At 38.7% G+C, this 20979-nt stretch overlaps 1 protein-coding gene across 1 annotated transcript in view; it reads left to right on the forward strand.

Annotated features, from left to right (window-relative positions):
* LCK (LCK proto-oncogene, Src family tyrosine kinase) overlaps positions 1–20979 on the forward strand; it is a 193470-nt gene that overhangs the window by 105250 nt on the left and 67241 nt on the right. Inside the window, exon 9 of the mRNA XM_053704824.1 lies at positions 301–480. Within this exon, the coding sequence (XP_053560799.1) occupies positions 301–480 (180 nt within the window). The remainder of the gene's footprint in view (positions 1–300; positions 481–20979) is intronic.

Below are 20979 nucleotides of genomic sequence, written 5' to 3' on the forward strand. Positions count from 1 at the left end.
GCCATTTTTTCAGCATTAAAACACGAACGCAAAACTTGTAATTTAGGTGATAGAAAATAACTTCTGTAGTGATAGCGTGCGAGCGATAGGTGTTAGGTTTTTTCTTTTGCGCTCTCCATTGACTTCTATAGGGAGAATACGTTAATGATGTCGCAAAAAGATGAATTCTAGCAAAGTTTACATTTGAGTGATAGCGCTAAATAGCACACCACTTGTTATCTAGCCCTTTGTTGTCTCTACCTCTTTTCATTTTTACTTATTTCACCATACTTCTCGCTCTCCCCTTCCTCTGTGGTTTAGGATACTATAACGGACATACGAAGATTGCTGTAAAAAGCCTAAAATATGGCTCGATGTCAACAGAGTCTTTCCTAGCAGAGGCCAACATAATGAAACAGCTTAATCATCCCCGTCTGGTGCGCTTGCATGCTGTTGTAACCCAGGAACCTATTTATATTGTCACTGAGTACATGGAGAATGGTGAGTAGCTAAAAGTAAGATGACAAGACCATCTTGATTTATTTTGAAGCTGGTTTTGCTTGGGATCTGAACCTGAATGTTTCACTCTTGGAAGCTCAGATTTTTACAGAATTGAACCGATTCCTCCTCCCCTTGGACCTTTAGAGAATCATGGGAATGTCATAGCAAACACTTTAAATGGACATAATAGTGCAAACAGAAAATCCTCTAATGTGTTAGAGCATTTGATTGCACTATTGGTTGCATATAACTATTTGTTTAACTCCTGCAAAGATACTACTGACACCAAGCTGAACACAATAGCAATCTCAAATCAGTCCCAGGCTTGGTCTATGATTACGGCAATAGCCAAAATGCATTACGCCTTACTGGTATGTTATCTAACCATATTGGAGGTACTTTGTTTTTATCTTGTTTGGAATAAAAGTTATATTTGTTATTGTGAAACCTGGAACTGTTTTTGGATTGCTATTGTAAGCACGGAGTAGTGGGGACTCCATTTCCCAGGAGGTGTATAGGCATGTGACATCGACTGTTGATGGAGTCACATTGTAGCTAGAAGTTTCATGAGTGCAGCCATGAAGTTAGCATGTTCCTATGGTAGGCTGAGGATGTTGGTGTACTTGGAAGACAGCCCCCATAATAGCCTCCAGGAAGGCGGTATATGGGGAAACTGGTCCTATTGAAGATGATTACATGATGACAGGTATGTGCACCTCTAGGTTTTGAATTGCTCAGCATTTCATTTGCAGAGTACATGCTTTGCTCACGCAGTTTTATTACCTAGCTAAACACATCTGTTGAGCCAATGACAAGAGGCAAATGTGTGTAGCCACTAAGTACTAGCAAACTCCCATTAGTGTATTGCTGCTCCTGAGACTACCTAGCTATGCTTTTCATGAAAGGATACCAAGATAATAAAATGAATTTGACAACAAAAGTAAACTGAAAAATCTTAAAACTGCATCTAAACAATGAAAGTTTAATTTTGACTTTTCTGTCCCTTTTAATTGCTTTGAAAATGTAACCCAACGTGTTAAAGAAATGGCTGTCTTGATGATCGGCAACATCTTTCAAACTTTCTCAAACCTCTGCTCTCTTCCATCTCCTCCTTTTCCTGCCCTGACCAATCTATCTGTCTCTATAATTTCACTCTTATAGTGGTCCTTGACAATTTGGCACCTCCTACTATAGCCAAAAAGTCACACTATCATCTTCAGCCCTGGCATACTCCTCTGACACGCTACCTACGTAAATGTAACCGCCATGCTGAGCGACATTGGAGAAAATCCCATTGTTCAGCTGACTTCCTTCATTACAAGTTCATCTTAAACTCCTACTATTCTGCCCTTAACCTCTCCAAACAGGACTTCTTCTCTGCTCTTATCTCTACTCTTTCTTCAAACCCATATGTCTGTTCTCCACTTTTAACACCATTCTTCACCCACCCCCACCTCCTATTTCCACTTCTCTCTCAGCTCAAGATTTTGCTAGTAACCACTTCACCAGCAAAATAGAAAATAGATTCCATCAGAAACTAAATCATCTCTCAACACACTACCAGTCTCCAACCCCCTCAACCGATCACCGTTATCCAAAACCCGCAAAGCCACAGACTCAGCTTTTTTGCTCCCGCTACTGAGGAAGAAGTTTCTGCCCTTATATCCTCCTCTCACCTCACTACCTGTCCCCTTGATCCCATCCCCTCACAATTACTGCCCTCCCTCTCTCCTACTCTTACTCCTATCCTTACACATATTTTGAATCTCTTGTTGATAATAACATCATGACCCCAACCCTGCATGACTGATGTATTGGGGTCACACTTGACTCAGATATCTCTTTAACTCCCCACATCCAGTCTTTGGCCAATACCTGCTGCCTCCACCTAAAAAACATTTCCAAAGTTTGCCACTTCCTCACACAAGACACAACTAAGACTTTAATCCACTCTCTCATCATTTTCCGCCTTGTCTTTTGCAACTCCATCCTCTCCGGCCTCCCTATGTAATGCTCGTGGGATATTTCTCTATCAGACCAAACTTGGCCAGTAGTCTTCTTATCCTGGCTTCAAGTGGAAGTATAGGAAATATCCCAGAAAAGAGTGAGTTTATGAAATGAGGTAAGCAGTACTTACGGTAGACAGGGTAGTCCTTCACGGCAATAAGATGAAGGCAGAGAATGGTCAAGACAGGCAGAGTCCGGCAACAGGAAGGCAATCCAGCAGTATAACAATTCAGGGGTAAACCAATAGAATGGTCAGGAACAGGCATGTGACAGCAACAACGGAAATCCAGCAGTATAACAGTTCAGGGGTAAACCAATAGAATGGTCAGACAGGTAGAGTTCAGCAATGATAAGGCAATCCAGCAATACAAGGGTTAAGCAGGCAGAGTGGTCAGACAGGCAGAGTTCAGTAACGATATGGCAATCCAGCAGTACAAGGGTTAAGCAAGCAGAGTGGTCAGACAGGCAGAGTTCAGTAACGATATGGCAATCCAGCAGTACAAGGGTTAAGCAAGCTGAGTGGTCAGACAGGCAGAGTTCAGTAAAGATATGGCAATCCAGCAATATAAGTAATAAAGCACCCAGGAGCACACACAGTAACACCTATACTTGGGCAGTGTAGTAAGGGAAATAGAGTACTTAAATAGGCGCAGATTGGCGTCAAGGAGGACACTCAGGTGCAATCAGGAGCGGCATCCAGGAGAGAGAGACACCGTGTGGCGATAACGTCATCGCTGCGCGCTCTGAACCACTGACGCATCTATGGCAACGACCATAGCAACAAGTCATCACCGCCGCAGCTATGGCAACAGCCATAGCGAGCAGCGATGCAGCGGCGGCGTGACACCCTAGCTGCCGTCTATATCCCTTACAATCCATAATAAATTACTCTGCCAGACTTACACGTCTTTTACTTAATATTTGCACAATCCAATTTCTCAATACACAACACATGTACAAGGCAGTTTTTCACTTATTGAATTCAACAGCTAAAAGGACCTGATAAACCCCATGCAACACTTTTCAACATATTACTGAGTACCCCAAAATGTTTTGTAATGTAGCATTGGTTTTAAACTCGAGTAAAACACACTGACTTATTGGATGATATTTGAAAGCAATGTCACTAAAAAGTTATTAATAAACATGTTTTTACACAAATAAAAATTAGCCAGATAGATAATCCAACAAACACAGATGCCCACTGTATCGATAATGTACACTCACCTATTAGCATTAACCGCAGTAGTAGTATTGTTAAAAATGTTTTAAAATATGTAGTATTGTTAAAAATGTTTTAAAAGGGTTAAATAGGGATATGGTATATGACAAAATGTTTTGACTGGAAAGGAATCCAATGTGGTGTATATATACTATACAGTCGTATGCAAAAGTTTAGGCACCCCTGACAATTTCCATGATTTTCATTTATAAATAATTGGGTGTTTGGATCAGCAATTTCATTTTGATCTATCAAATAACTGAAGGACACAGTAATATTTCAGTAGTGAAATGAGGTTTATTGGGTTAACAGAAAATGTGCAATATGAGTCAAAACGAAATTAGACAGGTGCATACATTTGGGCACTTCAACAGAAATATTGCATCAATATTTAGTAGAGCCTCCTTTAGCAGAAATAACAGCCTCTAGATGCTTCCTATAGCCTGTAATGAGTGTCTGGATTCTGGATGAAGGTATTTTGGACCATTCCTCCTTGCAAAACATCTCCAGTTCAGTTAGGTTTGATGGTTGCCGAGCATGGACAGCCCGCTTCAAATTACCCCACAGATTTTCAGTGATATTCAGGTCTGGGGACTGAGATGGCCATTCCAGAACATTATACTTGTTCCTCTGCATAAATGCCAGAGTAGATTTTGAGCAGTGTTTTGGGTATCCAGCCCTGGCGTAACTTCAACTTTTTGACTGATTCCTCAACATTATTCTCAAGTATCTGCTGATATTGAGTGGAATCCATGTGACCCTCAACTTTAACAAGATTCCCAGTCCCGGCACTGGCCACACAGCTCCACAGCATGATGGAACATCCTCCACATTTTAATTGTGGGTACCAAGTGTTTTTCTTAGAACGGTGTGTTCTTTTGCCACCATGCATAACGCCCCTTGTTATGACCAAATAACTCAATATTTGTTTCATCAGTCCACAGCACCTTCTTCCAAAATGAAGCTGACGTGTCCAAATGTACGTTTGCATACCTCAAGCTACTCTGCTTGTGGCGTGTGTGCAGAAAAGGCTTCTTCTGCATCACTCTCCCATATAGCTTCTCCTTGTGCAAAGTGTGCTGAATTGTTGAACGATGTACAGTGACACCATCTGAAGCAAGATGATGTTGTAGGTCTTTGGAGATGGTCTGTGAGCTGTTTTTGACTGTTCTCACCATCCTTTGCCTTTGCCTCTCCAATATTTCACTTGGCCTGCCACTTCTGGCCTTAACAAGAACTGTGCATGTGGTCTTCCATTTCCTCACTAATGTTCCTCACAGTGGACACTGACAGTTTAAATCTCTGCAATAGCTTTTTGTAGCCTTCCCCTAAACCATAATGTTGAACAATCTTTGTTTTCAGGTCATTTGAGAGTTGTTTTGAGGCCCCCATGTTACCATTCTTCAGAGCAGAGTCAAAGAGAACAACAACTTGCAACTGGCCACCTTAAATACCTTTTCTCATGATTGTATGCACCTGTCTATGAAGTTCAAGGCTTAATGGGCTCACCAAACCAATTGTGTGTTCCAATAAATCAGTGCTAGGTAGTTACAGGTATTCAAAGCAACAAAATGACCAGGGTGCCCAAATGTATGTTCCTATCTCATTTCGTTTTGATGCATATTGTACATTTTTTGTTAATCAATAAACTTCATTTCACTACTGAAATATTAATGTGTCCTTCAGTTATTTGATAGATCAAAATCAAATTGCTGATCCAAACACCCAATTATTTATAAATGAAAATCCTGGAAATTTTCAGGGGTGCCTAAACTTTTGCATAAGACTGTATATGTGTATACATGTGTATTTATGTGTAAATACATATTTATGTGTTTATATGTGTAGCAAAAAGGGGTTTATCGCAGGTGTTTGCACGTATCAGGTTTTCTGCTTGTATTACAAGTTGAAAGTAAATGTGATCGCTTCAGCTCAATTTAAGTTAACGCGCATCGGGTTTGCGCAACCTCAGAGCTCTGGTTAACTGTTTCGCGAAACAAAAAAGTGTAACAAAACACGTAAAAATGTAATTACAAAGTACAGTTACACTCATAATAACACTATCTAATAAAAAATATTAATACAAATATTGCACAAAAAAGTTATAAGGGCTCAAAGATATGAGATCTTAGGTGTTAGAAAAAAATCCAGGCAAAGGGCTTTAACATTGAGATACATACATATACATGTATATACATATATGCTATATATATATATATATATATATATATGTAGCGTATATTTTGGGGGGGAAAGGTGCCGGTACTCTTTGATAAGCATGACCATTCGGATGTTTCGTTAGCAAAAAAATCTTTCTTCGTTCTCTTGCTATCCAGGTGCTGAACCAAAAATGGGCCGACTCCTAAGCATACATTCCTGCTTTTTACAAAAAAAAGAAAGCAAGTGAACAAAGAAAAAATTATAATAGGAATAAATTAGAAAGTTGCTTAAAATTACTGCTCTATCTGAACCATGAAATTTGGGTTTAGTGTCCCTTAAACACAGACACACTCACACCCTGACACACAGAGGTAATTTTATTTAATAACCATAATTATAGGCAAGCATTCTAATCATACGCTGCCCATTCTAAAAAGAAACCTCCATGCTAGTAGAGGATCTGGCAATTTCTGACCTAGGGGCCAAGTACAACTCAGAGGCCCAGGTATAAAAGCTCTGCCCCTTTTAATATATATATATATATATATATATATATATATATATATATATATATATATATATATATATATATATATGTCTTTATTTAAGTGTAAAATAATTTCAATAACAATGGAAGCCTCACTCATGCTTTTACCATATATATATCACACTACTTAGAATGATCAGGCAAGAGGAAAAATGCAATAATGTCATTTATTTTGTGCCTACTGCAGTTGAAAGACAGATCATGCACATACTCAACACGTATAGTAGAGGTAAGGTCAGACCCTATATGCCTATAACTTTGACAGTAATTCAGGAGCTACTGGACAATGTGAAAAGATTTTGATCACTATAAGATAACAAAAAGTGTCTACTCCACAAGGTATGGCACCTCTTTTAATACATATACCGTCCATCGATTTCAGGATATAAACTAGCTATATATGCATGTGCCTGGATACGGATGTTAGCATATTGTGTTAGGAAGTGGCTGCATACATATCAATAGCAATATTATGAGGGTAGTACTGACACTTCACGCTCACCTTACAAACTGGTACAATATTTGCACTCTGCGCAAAAGACTACAACCGTGCTTTGCTCACAGCAGGGCTCTGTCTAAATGTAACCTACTGTATATACATTGTTAACAAATTAGTTTTAAAACAATTACGGTACTCTTATAATTAGTTCCCTGACCTTAAATATAACGTTGCATTGAACAAAACAGATGTGTATACCTGGCATGAAGCTGCTTTGGTTAGTCAGACGGTTCCTGGGTCTCAGCTCACGCAGTGCGAACAGGAAAAGCAGCAGAAGTGCTAACCTATAAGTGGCATTATTTGGGTATTCTGGCTTTCTGTGAAGACTGTTATCCGGCCTGAACTTTATTTGCGTGTAGAGCGAAGCAATTGTTGATATGTTGCGTGCTGATAGTTTATTCTCTGCATGTGTTTAATACCTGTCTGGTGACATCGCTTATGTAATGGACTTAGGGTTGCCACCTTTTGCCCAGAAGATTCCTAGACACTTTTTAAATGGGAGTGGGGAGGGAGTAACTTAAGATGTGGCTTGGGGCATGGCTTGGGCGTGGCTTCTCACAGAGTCAAATATGATATAAAATTTTTAAAATGTTGGTTGGCAATTAAAGAAATTAGTGTTATAGTGATCACTAATCACTATAACACTTAATTTAGGGATTTAATACACACATACAACACAATTTTAAATATAAAATAATCTTTATTGGTTATATGTTACTTTAACCAATACAAGAGGTATTTTTCTTAAGGTTAAAGGGACAGTCAAGTCCAAAAAAAACTTTCATGATTCAGATAGAGAATGTAATTTTAAACAACTTTCCAATTTACTTTTATCACCAATTTTGCTTTGTTCTCTTGGTATTTTTAGTTGAAAGATAAACCTAGGAAGTTTATATGCTAATTTCTTAGAGCTTGAAGGCCGCCTCTAATCTGAATGCATTTTGACACTTTGAGGCCCATTCATCAAGCTCCGAATGGAGCTTGAGGGCCCATGTTTCTGGCGAGCCTGCAGCGTATTGCTCTCCGCATTCAGCGAGGTCTGGCGTACCTGATCCGCACTGTCGGATCAGGTCCGCCAGACCTTTGATAAATAGGCCTCTTTTTCACCACACCATTTTATGTTCCAGTCTCACAAGAATAAAAAACAATGCATACAACATTTTAACATGCAACAAAAAACAGGGGTTTTGTTTTGTATTTATTTTTTGAGAATTACAACCTGCAAAAATAAAATAAACATTTGCAAATTATCTTACCCTAATATGAGGACTGTCTGCCAGCTTCGTTTCAACACTCTCTACAATATCAGCTCTCAAATCCACCAAGAATTTCACTCCCCTTTCCATTTTACTGATATGACTAAAAGCACTTTGTACCAGGGAGTAAGATAATACCTCAATCTGTCCTCCACTTGTAGCACTGTGCCCATGTTTCACTTGTATTGTGCTTGGATCACTTTGCTGCTTAGCTCTGAAACTTGGGCATAATCCACTCCAAAGTCTCTAGCCAGCTTGCCTAGAAAGGTTACCCTCAGGGGTCGAATCCAGTGGGAACGTATGGGTACGGCGTTCCTGCACTATTTAAGCAGGGGGAACTACGTTCCCACTGGAAAAATAGTCTCTCACACTCGGTCACTTTACTTCTCATACAGATTTTCTGCTCAGTGCTGCTGCTTCCCTGCTGAGTTCCGCCCCATAGCAAAGTGTGATCACTCCAGCAGCCTAAACTTTGCTAAGGGGCGGGGCAGCCGACTCGGGAGGGAAGCAAGCAGTAGCAGAAGCAGCCAGCACGAGTCATCAGCCCAGCAGTGTGGATATAGGAAAGGGAAGGTAGGTTACTATATTTTCCCCTCTCAGCACTACACAAATCACTTACCCTCTGCCCTTTGTCTAATCACCTGTAATACTGCATGAACTGTAGGCTCTGCTCATAAGGGGTGGGGGTGTTTTCTCTTTGGTCCATAGTGGATATCATACAGCAGCCCTGCCTGACAGGGTACCTTAATGTCACTAGGAAATGGGGGAGGGAATAGGGCGCCCTGCCAAGACCGCACCAACCATGGTTCAAGGGTTGTACCAAGGCTGCTACATGCTTTATGTGCTGCAGTTTGAGAAAGGGCAGAAACTTCATCATGTAAGGTTAATGTGTTCCCTACTTTCACCTAAGAGCCTCCGGGTTTTCCACTGACATCAGGGCAAGCCGAACCCATGCATCCAATAGAAAGCTCATGCAGCGCAAACAGGAAAAGTGGCAGAAGCGCGAAGCATACAGGCAGTAAACCTAGAGTGATGGGTGTAATGAATATATCATAATGGTTTGTCCAGTTGTTGCTGTTTATATTTGTTGCAGTTCATATATTCTAACACTAGGGACAAGCATGAGGTATAACAGTGAAATGGATGTGTTATCTTGAGTTAATAAAAAGTTCTTGAAGTTGAACAATGGTGCCTTACTGAGTTCTGTGCATTCTATAACAGGAGATCTTTACAATGGGTAATGAATGAATATCCGTGCCTTTTAAACTCCATCATGTGCAGTAGCTCAATAGAGGGAACATTGCTCTTGCTGTGCTTTGAAGAAGTGCCGGTACGGCATGCAGAGGTACCATTGCGTACTGGCAGAAAAAATCCCTGTATATATATATATATATATATATATATATATATATATAGGCAAAGAATTGGTGTATGCGCACTCTCACCAACCTTCAACAACTACCAGGGTGCTGTACGGTAAATGATAAAGAAGCAAAGAAAAGCACTCACTGGATTTTCATCAAAAAGTGACCAAAACTTTTAATGCAGTGTGTTACGTTTCGGGACAGCAACAGTCCCTTCCTCTGGAAACGTCACAAACTGCATTAAAAGTTTTGGTCACTTCTTGATGAAAATCCAGTGAGTGCTTTTCTTTGCTTCTTTATATATATATATATATATATATATATATATATATATATATATATATATATATATATATATATATATGTATGTATATATATATAGTATGTATGTTTATATGTGTGTACAGATGTATTTATGTATTTATATGTGTATATATGTATTTACAGACATATATATACACATATAAATACATATGTACACACATATAGACATATACAGTATATACAGTTAAGTAGATGAAAACATGTAAAAACATATTTATGCAATATTCATATTTAATAAAGTGTTTTGCTGTGTATGTACTGTAAATATTTTACAATCCATTGTTCTGCACATAACAGCATTTGTTCTTTGTATTTTTAAATATATATTCCTACATATATCTGTAAGAAAAATACCATCAGATATATGTAGACATGTGCACAGCGAAAAAAAATTGTTTTGTTTTCATTAGTTAAATAAATAATTTTGTTTCGGCAAATTAGTTATGATAAGTTAAATCATTTTTCGGATCCATTCGTTATTTCGGATCCATTCTTTATTTCATATTCATTATTCTATTCTAAAGTTTAGAATAGAATAATGAATATGAATAAAGAATGGATCCAAAAAATGATTTAACTTAACATAAGGAATATGCCAAAACGAAATTATCTATACCGTCGTCCCCTCTACATCGCCAAAACGAAATAAAAACCTATTAACCTTTAAACCAATGTCCCTTCACATTACCAACACTAACTAAACCTATTAACCTCTAAACCGCTGTCCACCCACATAGCCAATACTAAATAAAAAATGATTGACCTCTAAACTGCCGCCCCCCCCCCACATTGCCAACACTAACTAAACATATTAACCTCTAAACCGCCGTCCCCCCACATCGCAAACACTAAATAAAATACTAACTAAAGCTATTAACCTCTAAACCGCCACCCTCCCACATCGCCAACACTAAATAAATCTTATAACCCCTAAACCACCATCCCCCCACATCGCAAACACTAACTAAAACTATTAACCCCTAAACGCTGTCCCCTCACATTGCCAAAACTAAATAAACCTATTAACCCCTAAACTGCCGTCCCCCACATCACAAACGCTAAATACAATTATTAACCCCTAAACCACCATCCCCCCACATCGCAACTAGCTAAATTAAACTATAAACTCCTAAACCTAACACCCCCTAACTTTAACATAATTAAAATACACCTAAAGTGAAGTTACAATTATTAACTATTTAAAAATAAATACAAACTTACCTGTGAAATAAAAATAAAACCTAAGCTTAAACTAAAAAAAAACTAACATTACTTGTTTAAAAAAATTTAAATAAATAATATAAAAAACCTAACATTATAAACCCACACCCCCAAAATAAAAAAACCTAACTAAAAAAAAACTAATCTACCCATTGCATCCGAAAGAGACATTTGTATGGGCATTGCCCTTAAAAGGGCATTCAGCTCTTTTGCAGCCCATTAAAAATAAAAAAGCCCTAATCTAAAAAAAAAAAACACCCCCAAAAAATACAAAAACCAAACACTTACCCCAAAATTGGTACTCACAGTTCCTGAAGTCCGGTGAAAGATCTTCATCCCAGTGGCGAAGCATCTTCATCCAGGCAGCTCCATCTTCATCCATTGCGGGACTGGCATCTTCTATCTTCATCCCAGTGGAGGCTGAGTGGTCGGTGAATGCGAGGAGGTGGCGGTCCAGGCAGAGATCTATAAGTCAGACGTGGAGGACCTCTTCATGCAATCGTCTGCCGCACACTAATTATTGAATGCAAGGTACCCCTTTTATATTGGGGTACCCTTGCATTACTATTGGCTAAAAAATTCAAATCAGTCATAGAATGAGAGCTGCTCAAATCCTACTGGCTGATTTGGACCTCCGCCTGGCCCCCCTCGTCCACGCATCCACCGACCGCTTCGCCTCCGCTGGGATGAAGATAGAAGATGCTGGTCCCGCGATGGATGAAGATAGAGCCGCCTGGATGAAGATGCTTTCGCTGGACTTCAGGAACAGTGAGTACCACTTTTGGGGTTAGTGTTAGGTTTGTTTTTGTTTTTTTAGATTAGGGCTTTTTTATTTTTAATGGGCTTTAACCAAGAGCTGAATGCCCTTTTAAGGGCAATGCCCATACAAATGCCCTTTTCAGGGCAACGGGTAGATTTGTGTTTTTTTAGTTAGGTTTTTTTATTTTGGGGGTTTAGGGGGGTTGTAATGTTAGGGGGTATTTGTTTAATTTTTTGGCAAAAGAGCTGTTAACTTTAGGGCAGTGCCCTACAAAAAGGCCCTTTTAAGGGCTATTGGTAGTTTATTATAGATTAGTTTTTTTTTATTTTGGCTTGTTTTTTGTTTTTTTTAAACGGGGTATTAGAATAGGAATAATTTTTTTTATTTTGGATAATTTCGTTTGTTATTTTTTGTAATAGTACTTTTTTAATTTTTTGTAATTTTAGTGTTTATTATTTTTTGTAATAGTAGTTTTTATTATTTTTTTGTAATGTTGGGTTTTATTATTTTTTGTAATGTTATTTTTTATTTTTTTTTATTATTATTATTTTTTAAACAAGTAATGTTAGATTTTTTTAGTTTAAGCTTAGGTTTTATTTTTATTTTACAGGAAAAATGTTTTAATGTTAGGGGGTATTTGTTTAATTTTTTTGGCAAAAGAGCTGTTAACTTTAGGGCAATGCCCTACGAAAAGGCCCTTTTAAGGGCTATTGGTAGTTTATTATAGATTATGTTTTTTTTATTTTGGCTTGTTTTTTGTTTTTTTTAAACGGGTTATTAGAATAGGAATACATTTTGTTATTTTGGATAATTTCGTTTGTTATTTTTTGTAATGGTAGTTTTTTTTATTTTTTGTAATTTTGTGTTTATTATTTATTGTAATTGTAGTTTTTATTATTTTTTTGTAATGTTAGGATTTATTATTTTTAGTAATGTTAGGTTTTTTTATTTTTTGTATTATTATTTTTTAAATAAGTAATTAGTTTTTTTTGTTTAAGCTTAGGTTTTATTTTTATTTTACAGGTAAGTTTGTATTTATTTTTTAAATAGGTAGTTAATAATTGTAACTTTACTTTAGGTGTATTTTAATTATGGGGGTGTTAGGTTTAGGGGTTAATAGTTTTATTTACTTAGTCAAGATGTGGGGGGATCGCAGTTTAGGGGTTAATAGCTTTATTTAGTGTTGCCGATGTGGGGGGACAGCGGTTTAGTGGTTAATAAGTTTGTTAGTGTTGGCAATGTGGGGGGACGGCGGTTTAGAGGTTAATAAGCATAGTTAGTGTTGGCGATGTGGGGGGACGGGGGTTTAGAGGTTAATAGTTTTAGTTAGTGTTGGCGATCTGGGGGGACAGCGGTTTAGAGGCTGATAGGTTTGGTTAGTGTTGGCAATGTGGGGGGACGGAGGTTTAGAGGTTAATAGGTTTAGTTAGTGTTGGCAATGTTGGGGGACAGTGGTTTAGAGGTTAATAGCTTTAGTTAGTTTTGGTGATGTGGGGGGACGGCGCTTTAAAGGTTAATAGTTTTATTTAGTGTTGGCATTTTGGGGGGGGAGGCTGTTTATATTAGAACAATGAAAAATTCCGAAAGTGAATAAAGAATGGATCCAAAAATTCAGAAACTGATTTATTTGTTTTCAGTATTTTTTGTGATTTTAGTTATGGTGCCGATTCAGAAATTTCAGATTCATCCGAATCTGCGAATTTGCCAAAATTCAGCCGAAATGAATTGCATGTGTCTAGAAATATGTATTTATTAATAAATAGAACATATTCTTCTATGTGAAGAACATTGGTATGTAAAATATTCATATTTTCATGTCGGGTTAGCACACTTGAGAATATGCGATCATGTTTCTGTGCAAGTAAATTATTAGGGATTTTTTTACACTTTTTTTCTCCATTGACTTTTATGGTGGGAAAAGGTTATCATGCATGCGATATTGTAAGTTTGGCTTTTTACGCTCGTCGGGTTACACAAGAGCGAAAATTGTTTACTTTCATTTTGTAATGCAAGCACAACTTGACGGCAAAAATCTTACTTCTACCAGAGTCAGTTAACTCTGGAGCAGGAGAGTTACAAAGGGCTCCAATGCATATATATATATATATATATATATATATATATATATATATATATATATATATATATATATATATATTTTGTTGTTTTAGAGTGCCGATTGAGTTTCAGGTGAAAAGCCAGAAGTGACGTCACAATCATGTGTTACTACGCATTTCATGAGTTTCTACTCACTTCTTCAGGGGTCAAAACTGGTTTTCTTCGAAAATCGATCCGCACTATAAAACAACAAGCGCTAACATTTGCCACCCACCAACGATTTACTTTAGTTTCAGAACAGTTAGCGGGGTTATTCCTATCCCTATCTCATTGTTTTTTAACTGATAGGTAGCAGCATATTAAATAGGAACTACAAGAGGAACACCCACTGATTCAAAAGAGCTCAGTTTGTTTCTTTTAAACATATTTTCTTTTTTCACTAGCAATATTTTCTTCTTTATGTTACAATATTTTCCTTTTTGTTATTTTATTTTAGTATATTTTAAAGTGAAGGTCAATTCAAATGAATTAGTGCCCGTTTTTTAATAATCCTATTAAAAACAAGGGCGCTTTAATTCATAAAAATTGACATTTCACTTGTTTTCTTCAAAAACTTACCTTTTAACCATGATAGCCACTCCAGCGATTCCCCCGGCCGTCGGAAGCCTCTTCATACGTCAGAAGTGACAAATCCGGCTTCCTCCAATCACGGCTTTTCCCCCGGGGAATCATGGCCTGAGGCAACGCTGTGATTAGAGGAAGCCGGATTCATCATTTTGGACTTGCAACGGGCAGAAGAAAGAAAACGAGTGAAATGTCAATTTTGATTAATTAAAGTGCCCTTGTTTTTAATAGGATTATTAAAAAACGGGCACTAACTCATCGAAATTGTCCTTCACTTTAATCAGCAAATTGTATGTATTGTATTGGGTACTTGTAAAGCGCGGCTAATCACCCGTAAGGGTCTCAAGGCGCTGCTCATTTTATTGACCTCGGAAGAATGAAAGGCTGAGTGGACCTCACCGGGGAACGAACCTGCAACCCTTGGGTTGCTACAGAGCTCAGTGCCTTAGCATGCTGAGCTATCTGTTCGGCAAATTAAACAAAATGTTTTATAGTATCGACTTGAATTTATAATATTGTTGTAAGTATATGTTACAGCTTTACTGCTGAGAGAAGCTGAAAGTTTTTTTCCATACACTTATACAAAGTAACTATTACTAAGCCACTACCAGAAAGTAATAACGGGAAAAGAACTAAAGGAATTTCAACTAATATTTTACATAGACAGAGATACATATCTTTTCCTGGGCTTTATATATACCTTATATCGATGAGGTATAAGAAGGTGAGCATTTAGGAATTAAACTTAACCTTTGTGCATTCAATAATAATTTCAAAATACTTACTACACTATATAAGCCTTGTATGTTCTTGTCCTATGTAAAAATATGGAGCGCTCTTCAAAATCACCACTACAACAAATCTTAACCTGTCCACTGGTGGAGGTGGATTTTTCTTGAATTAGCAGCTAAAATTTTCCATAAAGAGAGTTAGCACTAGAGACCTACACATAAATATATAAAACAAAATTTATGCTTACCTGATAAATGTATTTATTTCCGGATATGGAGAGTCCACGACGTTATCAACTACTAGTGGGAATATCACTCCTGGCCAGCAGGAGGAGGCAAAGAGCACCACAGCAAAGCTGTTAAGTGTCACTCCCCTACCCATAATCCCCAGTCATTCGACCGAAAGGAAAATGGAAAAAAGGAATAACACAAAGGTAGAGGTGCCTGAGGTTTAGTAAAAAAATAACTGTCTTAAATTTAAGGGTGGGGTCATGGACTCTCCATATCTGGAAAGAAAGAAATTTATCAGGTAAGCATACATTTTGTTTTCTTTCCTAAGATATGTCTTTCCTAAGATATGGAGAGTCCACAACGTCATCAATTACTAATGGGGACCAATACCCAAGCTAGAGGACACAGATGACTAGGGAGGGATAACAAGACAGAAGGACCAAAACAGAAGGCACCACCGCTTGAAGAAGCTTTCTCGAAAAAATGCCTCAGTCGAGGCAAAATAATCAAATTTGTAATATTCTGAAAAAATATGCAGAGAGGACCAAGTTGCAGCCTTACAAATCTGTTCCACAGAAGCTTCATTTCAAAAACCCAAGAAAAGGAGACAGCCCTAGTAGAAAGAGCTCTAATTCTCTCAGGAGGCTGCTGACCAGCAGTCTCATAAGGAAAACAAGGTATACTTTTCAACAAGAGGGAAAAAGAAGTAGCAGTAGCCTTCTGACCTTTACGCTTTCCAGAGAAACAAACAAACAGGCCAGAGGACAGGTGAAAATCCTTCATTGCCTGCAGGTAGAATTGTAGAGCACGCACAACATCCAAATTTTGCAACAAAAGTTCCTTATGAGAAGAAAGATTAGGACATAGAGATATATTTCTATCGGAAACCACTTTAGGAAGAAAACCCAACTTAGTACAAAGAACCGCCTTAATAGCATGAAAGATAAAGTAAGGCGAATCATATTACAAAGCCGAGAGTTCTGAGACTCTCTGAGCAGAAGAGATAGCAATAAGAAACAAAACCTTCCAAGATAACATTTTAATATCTATGTAATGCATTGGCTCAAATGGAGCCTGCTGCAGAACTTGAAGAACAAGGATAGGGCTCCAAGGAGGAGCAACAGACTTAAACACAGGCCTGATTCTGACCAGGGCCTGACAAAAAGATTGAACATCTGGCACATCTGGCAGACACTTGAACAACAAAAAATATAATGCAGAAATCTGACCCTTCAGAGAACTGACTGACAATCCCTTCTCCAGACCTGCCTGGAGAAATGACAAAATCTTAGGAATCCTGACCCTACTCCAAGAGTAGCCCTTGGATTTACACCAATAAAGGTATCTACGTCATACCTTATTGTAAATCCTTCTAGTAACAGGCCTGCAAGCCTGAATCAAGGTCTCAATGACCGACTCAGAAAAGCCACGCTTAGACAGAACAAGTGTTCAATCTCAGAGCAGTCAGCTTTAGATTTGGAAGAAGGAATGGACCCTGAGTTAGAAGGTCCTTCCTGAGAGGCAACCTCCAAGGTGGAAGAGATTACATTTTCACTAGGTCTGCATACCAGATCCTGTGAGGCCATGCATGAGCTATTGGAATTAACAATGCTCTCTCCTGTCTGATACAAGCAATGACTCGTGGAAGGAGAGCAAACAGAGGCAACAGACATGCTAGACTGAAATCCCAAGGAACCACCAGAGCATCTATCAGGGTGGCCTGTGGATCTCTTGACCTTGAACCGTACCTTGGAAGCTTGGCATTCTGCCGGGATGCCATCAGATCCAACTTCAGCACCACCCATTTGAGGGTTAATCTGGAGAACACCTCCGGATGGAGAGCCACTCCCCGGGAAGAAAACGTTTATCTGCTAAGGAAATCCACTTCCCAGTAGTCCACTCCTGGATGGATGGCAGATAGACAGCAATTGTGAGCTTCCTCCCACTGAACAATCCGATTTACCTCCTTCATGGCTAAGGAACTCAGAGCTCCTTCCTGGTGGTGGATGTAAGCCACAGAGGTGATGTCGTTCAACTGGAACCTGATAAACCGGGGTAAGGACAACTGAGGCCAAGCCATCAGAGCATTGTAAATTGCTCTCAACTCCAAGATGTTTATGGGGAGAGCAGAGTTTCCCGAGTCCATAGTCCCTGCGCCTTTAACGAGTCCCAGACTGCTCCCAGACCAGCAGGCTAGCATCCGTGGTCACAAACACCCAGGAAGGTCTCCGGAAGCATGGGCCCTGAGACAGATGCTCCTGAGAAAGCCACCATGGGAGAGAGTCTCTTGTCGACTGTCTAGATCTATCCTCTGAGACAGATCCAAATTAACTCCACTCCAATGCCTGAGCATGCATAACTGCAGAGCTCTCAAATAGAATCGAGCAAAGGGAATGATGTCCATGGAAGAGACCATCAGACCAATTACCTACATACATAGAGCCACTGATGGCCGAACAGTAGACTGCAGAGAGAGGCAAGAAGAAAGAATCTTTGATTTTCTGACCTCTGTCAGAATTTTTTTTTATAGATAGGGAATCTATTAAGATTCTTAAGAAAACTACCCTTGTTGCTTCCAGATATGGCACTACTGCAATTCCCCAAGACCTGATCACTGCCAAGAGAGAGCCAAAAACTGAAAGTGTTTGTCTAGAAAGGCGAATCTCAGGAACTAGTGATTATCCCTGTGAATGGGAACATGAAGATACGCATCCTTCAGGTCTATGGTTGTCATGACCTGACCCTCTTAGACCAAAAGAAAATGGAACAAATGGTTTCCATTTTGAAGGATGGTACCCTGAGAAACTTGTTGAGACACTTTAAGTCTAGAATGGGTCGAAAAGTTCCCTCTTTTTTGAAAACCAGGAACAGGTTTGAATTGAATCCTAGACCATGTCCCCTTACTCGAACTGGAACAATCACTCCCAAGGAAGAAGATCCCCAACGCAGTTCAGAAATGCCTCTCTTTTTACCTAATCTGCAGATTAACTTGAGAGGAAAAATCTGCCCTTGGGAGGAAGATAATTGAATTCTATTTTGTAGCCCTGAGAAACTATGTCCACAGTCCAAGGATCTGGGACATCTTGTATCCATGCTTGATAAAACAGGGATAATCTGCCCCCACTTAATCAGGGGGCAAACCCTTCATGTTGATTTAGACTCAGCTGTGGGATTCTTAGATTGCTTCCCCTTGTTCCAAGACCGATTGGGTTTCCAAGAAGACTTGGACTGTTCCTGCTTGGAAGAGGGAGAGAAAGACTTTCCTTTGAAGGTACGTAAGGAACGAAAATTACTTTGATGACCTTTAGGTCAATTCTTCTTGTCTTGTGGTAGAAAAGACCCTTTTCCACCCGTAATATCAGAAATTATTTCTGCCAGACTAGGTCCAAACAAGGTCTTACCCTTGTAAGGAAGCACCAGAAGCTTGGACTTAGGGGAAACATCTGCTGACCAACATTATAGCCACAACGCCCTGTGGGCTAGCACAGCGAAGCCAGATATCTTGGCTCCCAGTTTAATAACTCAAATGGTAGCATCTGAAATAAAAGAATTGGCTAGCTGGAGAGCCTTAATTCTGTCTTGGATCTCCTCCCTTAAGATGCCACACTTGACACAGAGGCAATACAAACTGCAGGTTGCCATTGAAGACCTTGATGAACATACATCTTATCCATTGGATCCTAAAAAGAGCAGCTATCCTCTATAGGGATAGTAGTTATCTTAGCCAGCGTAGAAATGGCCCCTTCTAATTTAGGCACCGTGCGCCTTTTAAAGACAGGAGACGAGAAAAAAGGGATCCCTGTGAAATAATCTCAGTTGCACGGTCTGGAACAGGAAACACCTCCACTCATATTAGATATAAAGTTTACTACATTTCTTAGGGTTGACAATGACAGGAGTATCAGAGTCGTCCAAAGTAGCCAAACTTACTTTAACAAGCACGAAGGTGTTCAAGTTAACATCTGAAGGTCACCACTTCAGCATCCAATGAAGGAATTATGCTGTCTGAATCTGAGATTTCACCCTCAGAGGCTACTGACGTATCCTCCCCATCAGACTTATGAGGGAGGACAACTTGAGTAGCAGGAAGTGGAACAGAAAACTTACTATCTGAATCTCTAATTTTCCTCTTGTGTTTTCCCTTTAACATAGGAAAAGCAGTCAAAGCTGCAGATACCACAGCAGAAGATACCTGAGCAGCAATTTCTGCAGGCAAGTAAACTCCAGGAGACTGAGAGGAACCGAAAGGGCACTGTATGTGACGCCATAGAGGCTTGGGACGTGTGAGGAGAAAACTGTGGCATTGCCTGAACAGCATCATCCTGAGAGACAGTAGGCTCAGAAACAAAAATATTATCTTTGCCTTCTAAAGTTTTTTCTAGACATGAGAAACAAAATTGCATGTGCAATACAATGTGGGCCTCAAGACACAATAAACATTTGCCAAAAGGAACAGACTCCTGCTCCATGACTAAAAACCCAGAATTTCCCACAGAATTGACAGAAAAAAAGAAAACGGTTTCTTACAATTTAGAACTGTAACTTTAAATATTTTCAGAACTTTCACTTTAAATTTACTTCTTTAAATATTTTCAGAGCTGTCTCTTTAAATGTACTTCTTATTAAACCAATCTAAAGCTATTGATCTATTAGGGCTAGATTATGAACAAAGCACTATTTTGCTTTTAAAGGGATGGTAAACTCAGTATAGGCAGAATATGTTATCGGTATTATCTCATATTATTACATTTTCTCTTTAAATTTCAATAAAAACATGAAATAGCCATTTACTTACAATTTACAAGTAAAGAATAGATCCGTTCCATAAAATCGCCAGCCCACCATGACGTCACATTAATTTTTCCTGTCTGTGTCCAATCATCTATCCAGTCGCTAGACAGGCTCCCTGCCATACAATATTTTTGCGCATGCGCTCTAACGATCACTTCCTATGATCGTAACAACCAATCAACATGCTATCAATCCTTCTAAGAATTTGCGCGTGCACGTTCGATTTTACGCATGCGTCTTATGTTATTTTTCACACGGCACTCTCGACACAAACAAAGTAAGCCCTGTATTGTATACTATTACTATACGATACATTCCTTACTTGGAGCAGTGCCAGTAAGTACATCTTACAAATATAGAGTTTGAATTGTTTGTTAAAAAAACTTTTATTTACGAAAACGTTTGGTTTATAATTAATTTTGTAGATAGCTGTAATGCACTCAACATATTATTCCTACTAATCTAATTGATACATTTAGCTAATGACTACAAATGATATTGATGGGTATCCACTATTTTATATTGATCTATTGTATTTAAAAAAATATGTTCTTAAAAAAATATAATCTTCCTAGACGTCATGCAAACCAATGCGCATGCGTTAATCATTAGAATATCGGGAACGAGCAATCAGTATGACGTGAGGAGAGGGTGGAGAGAGGACAAAGGACAGAGTGGTGTTACGGGCAGATAAGAGGGGCGGA

This window comes from Bombina bombina, chromosome 3, assembly GCF_027579735.1.
Source record: "Bombina bombina isolate aBomBom1 chromosome 3, aBomBom1.pri, whole genome shotgun sequence".
NCBI classification, from domain to species: domain Eukaryota; kingdom Metazoa; phylum Chordata; class Amphibia; order Anura; family Bombinatoridae; genus Bombina; species Bombina bombina.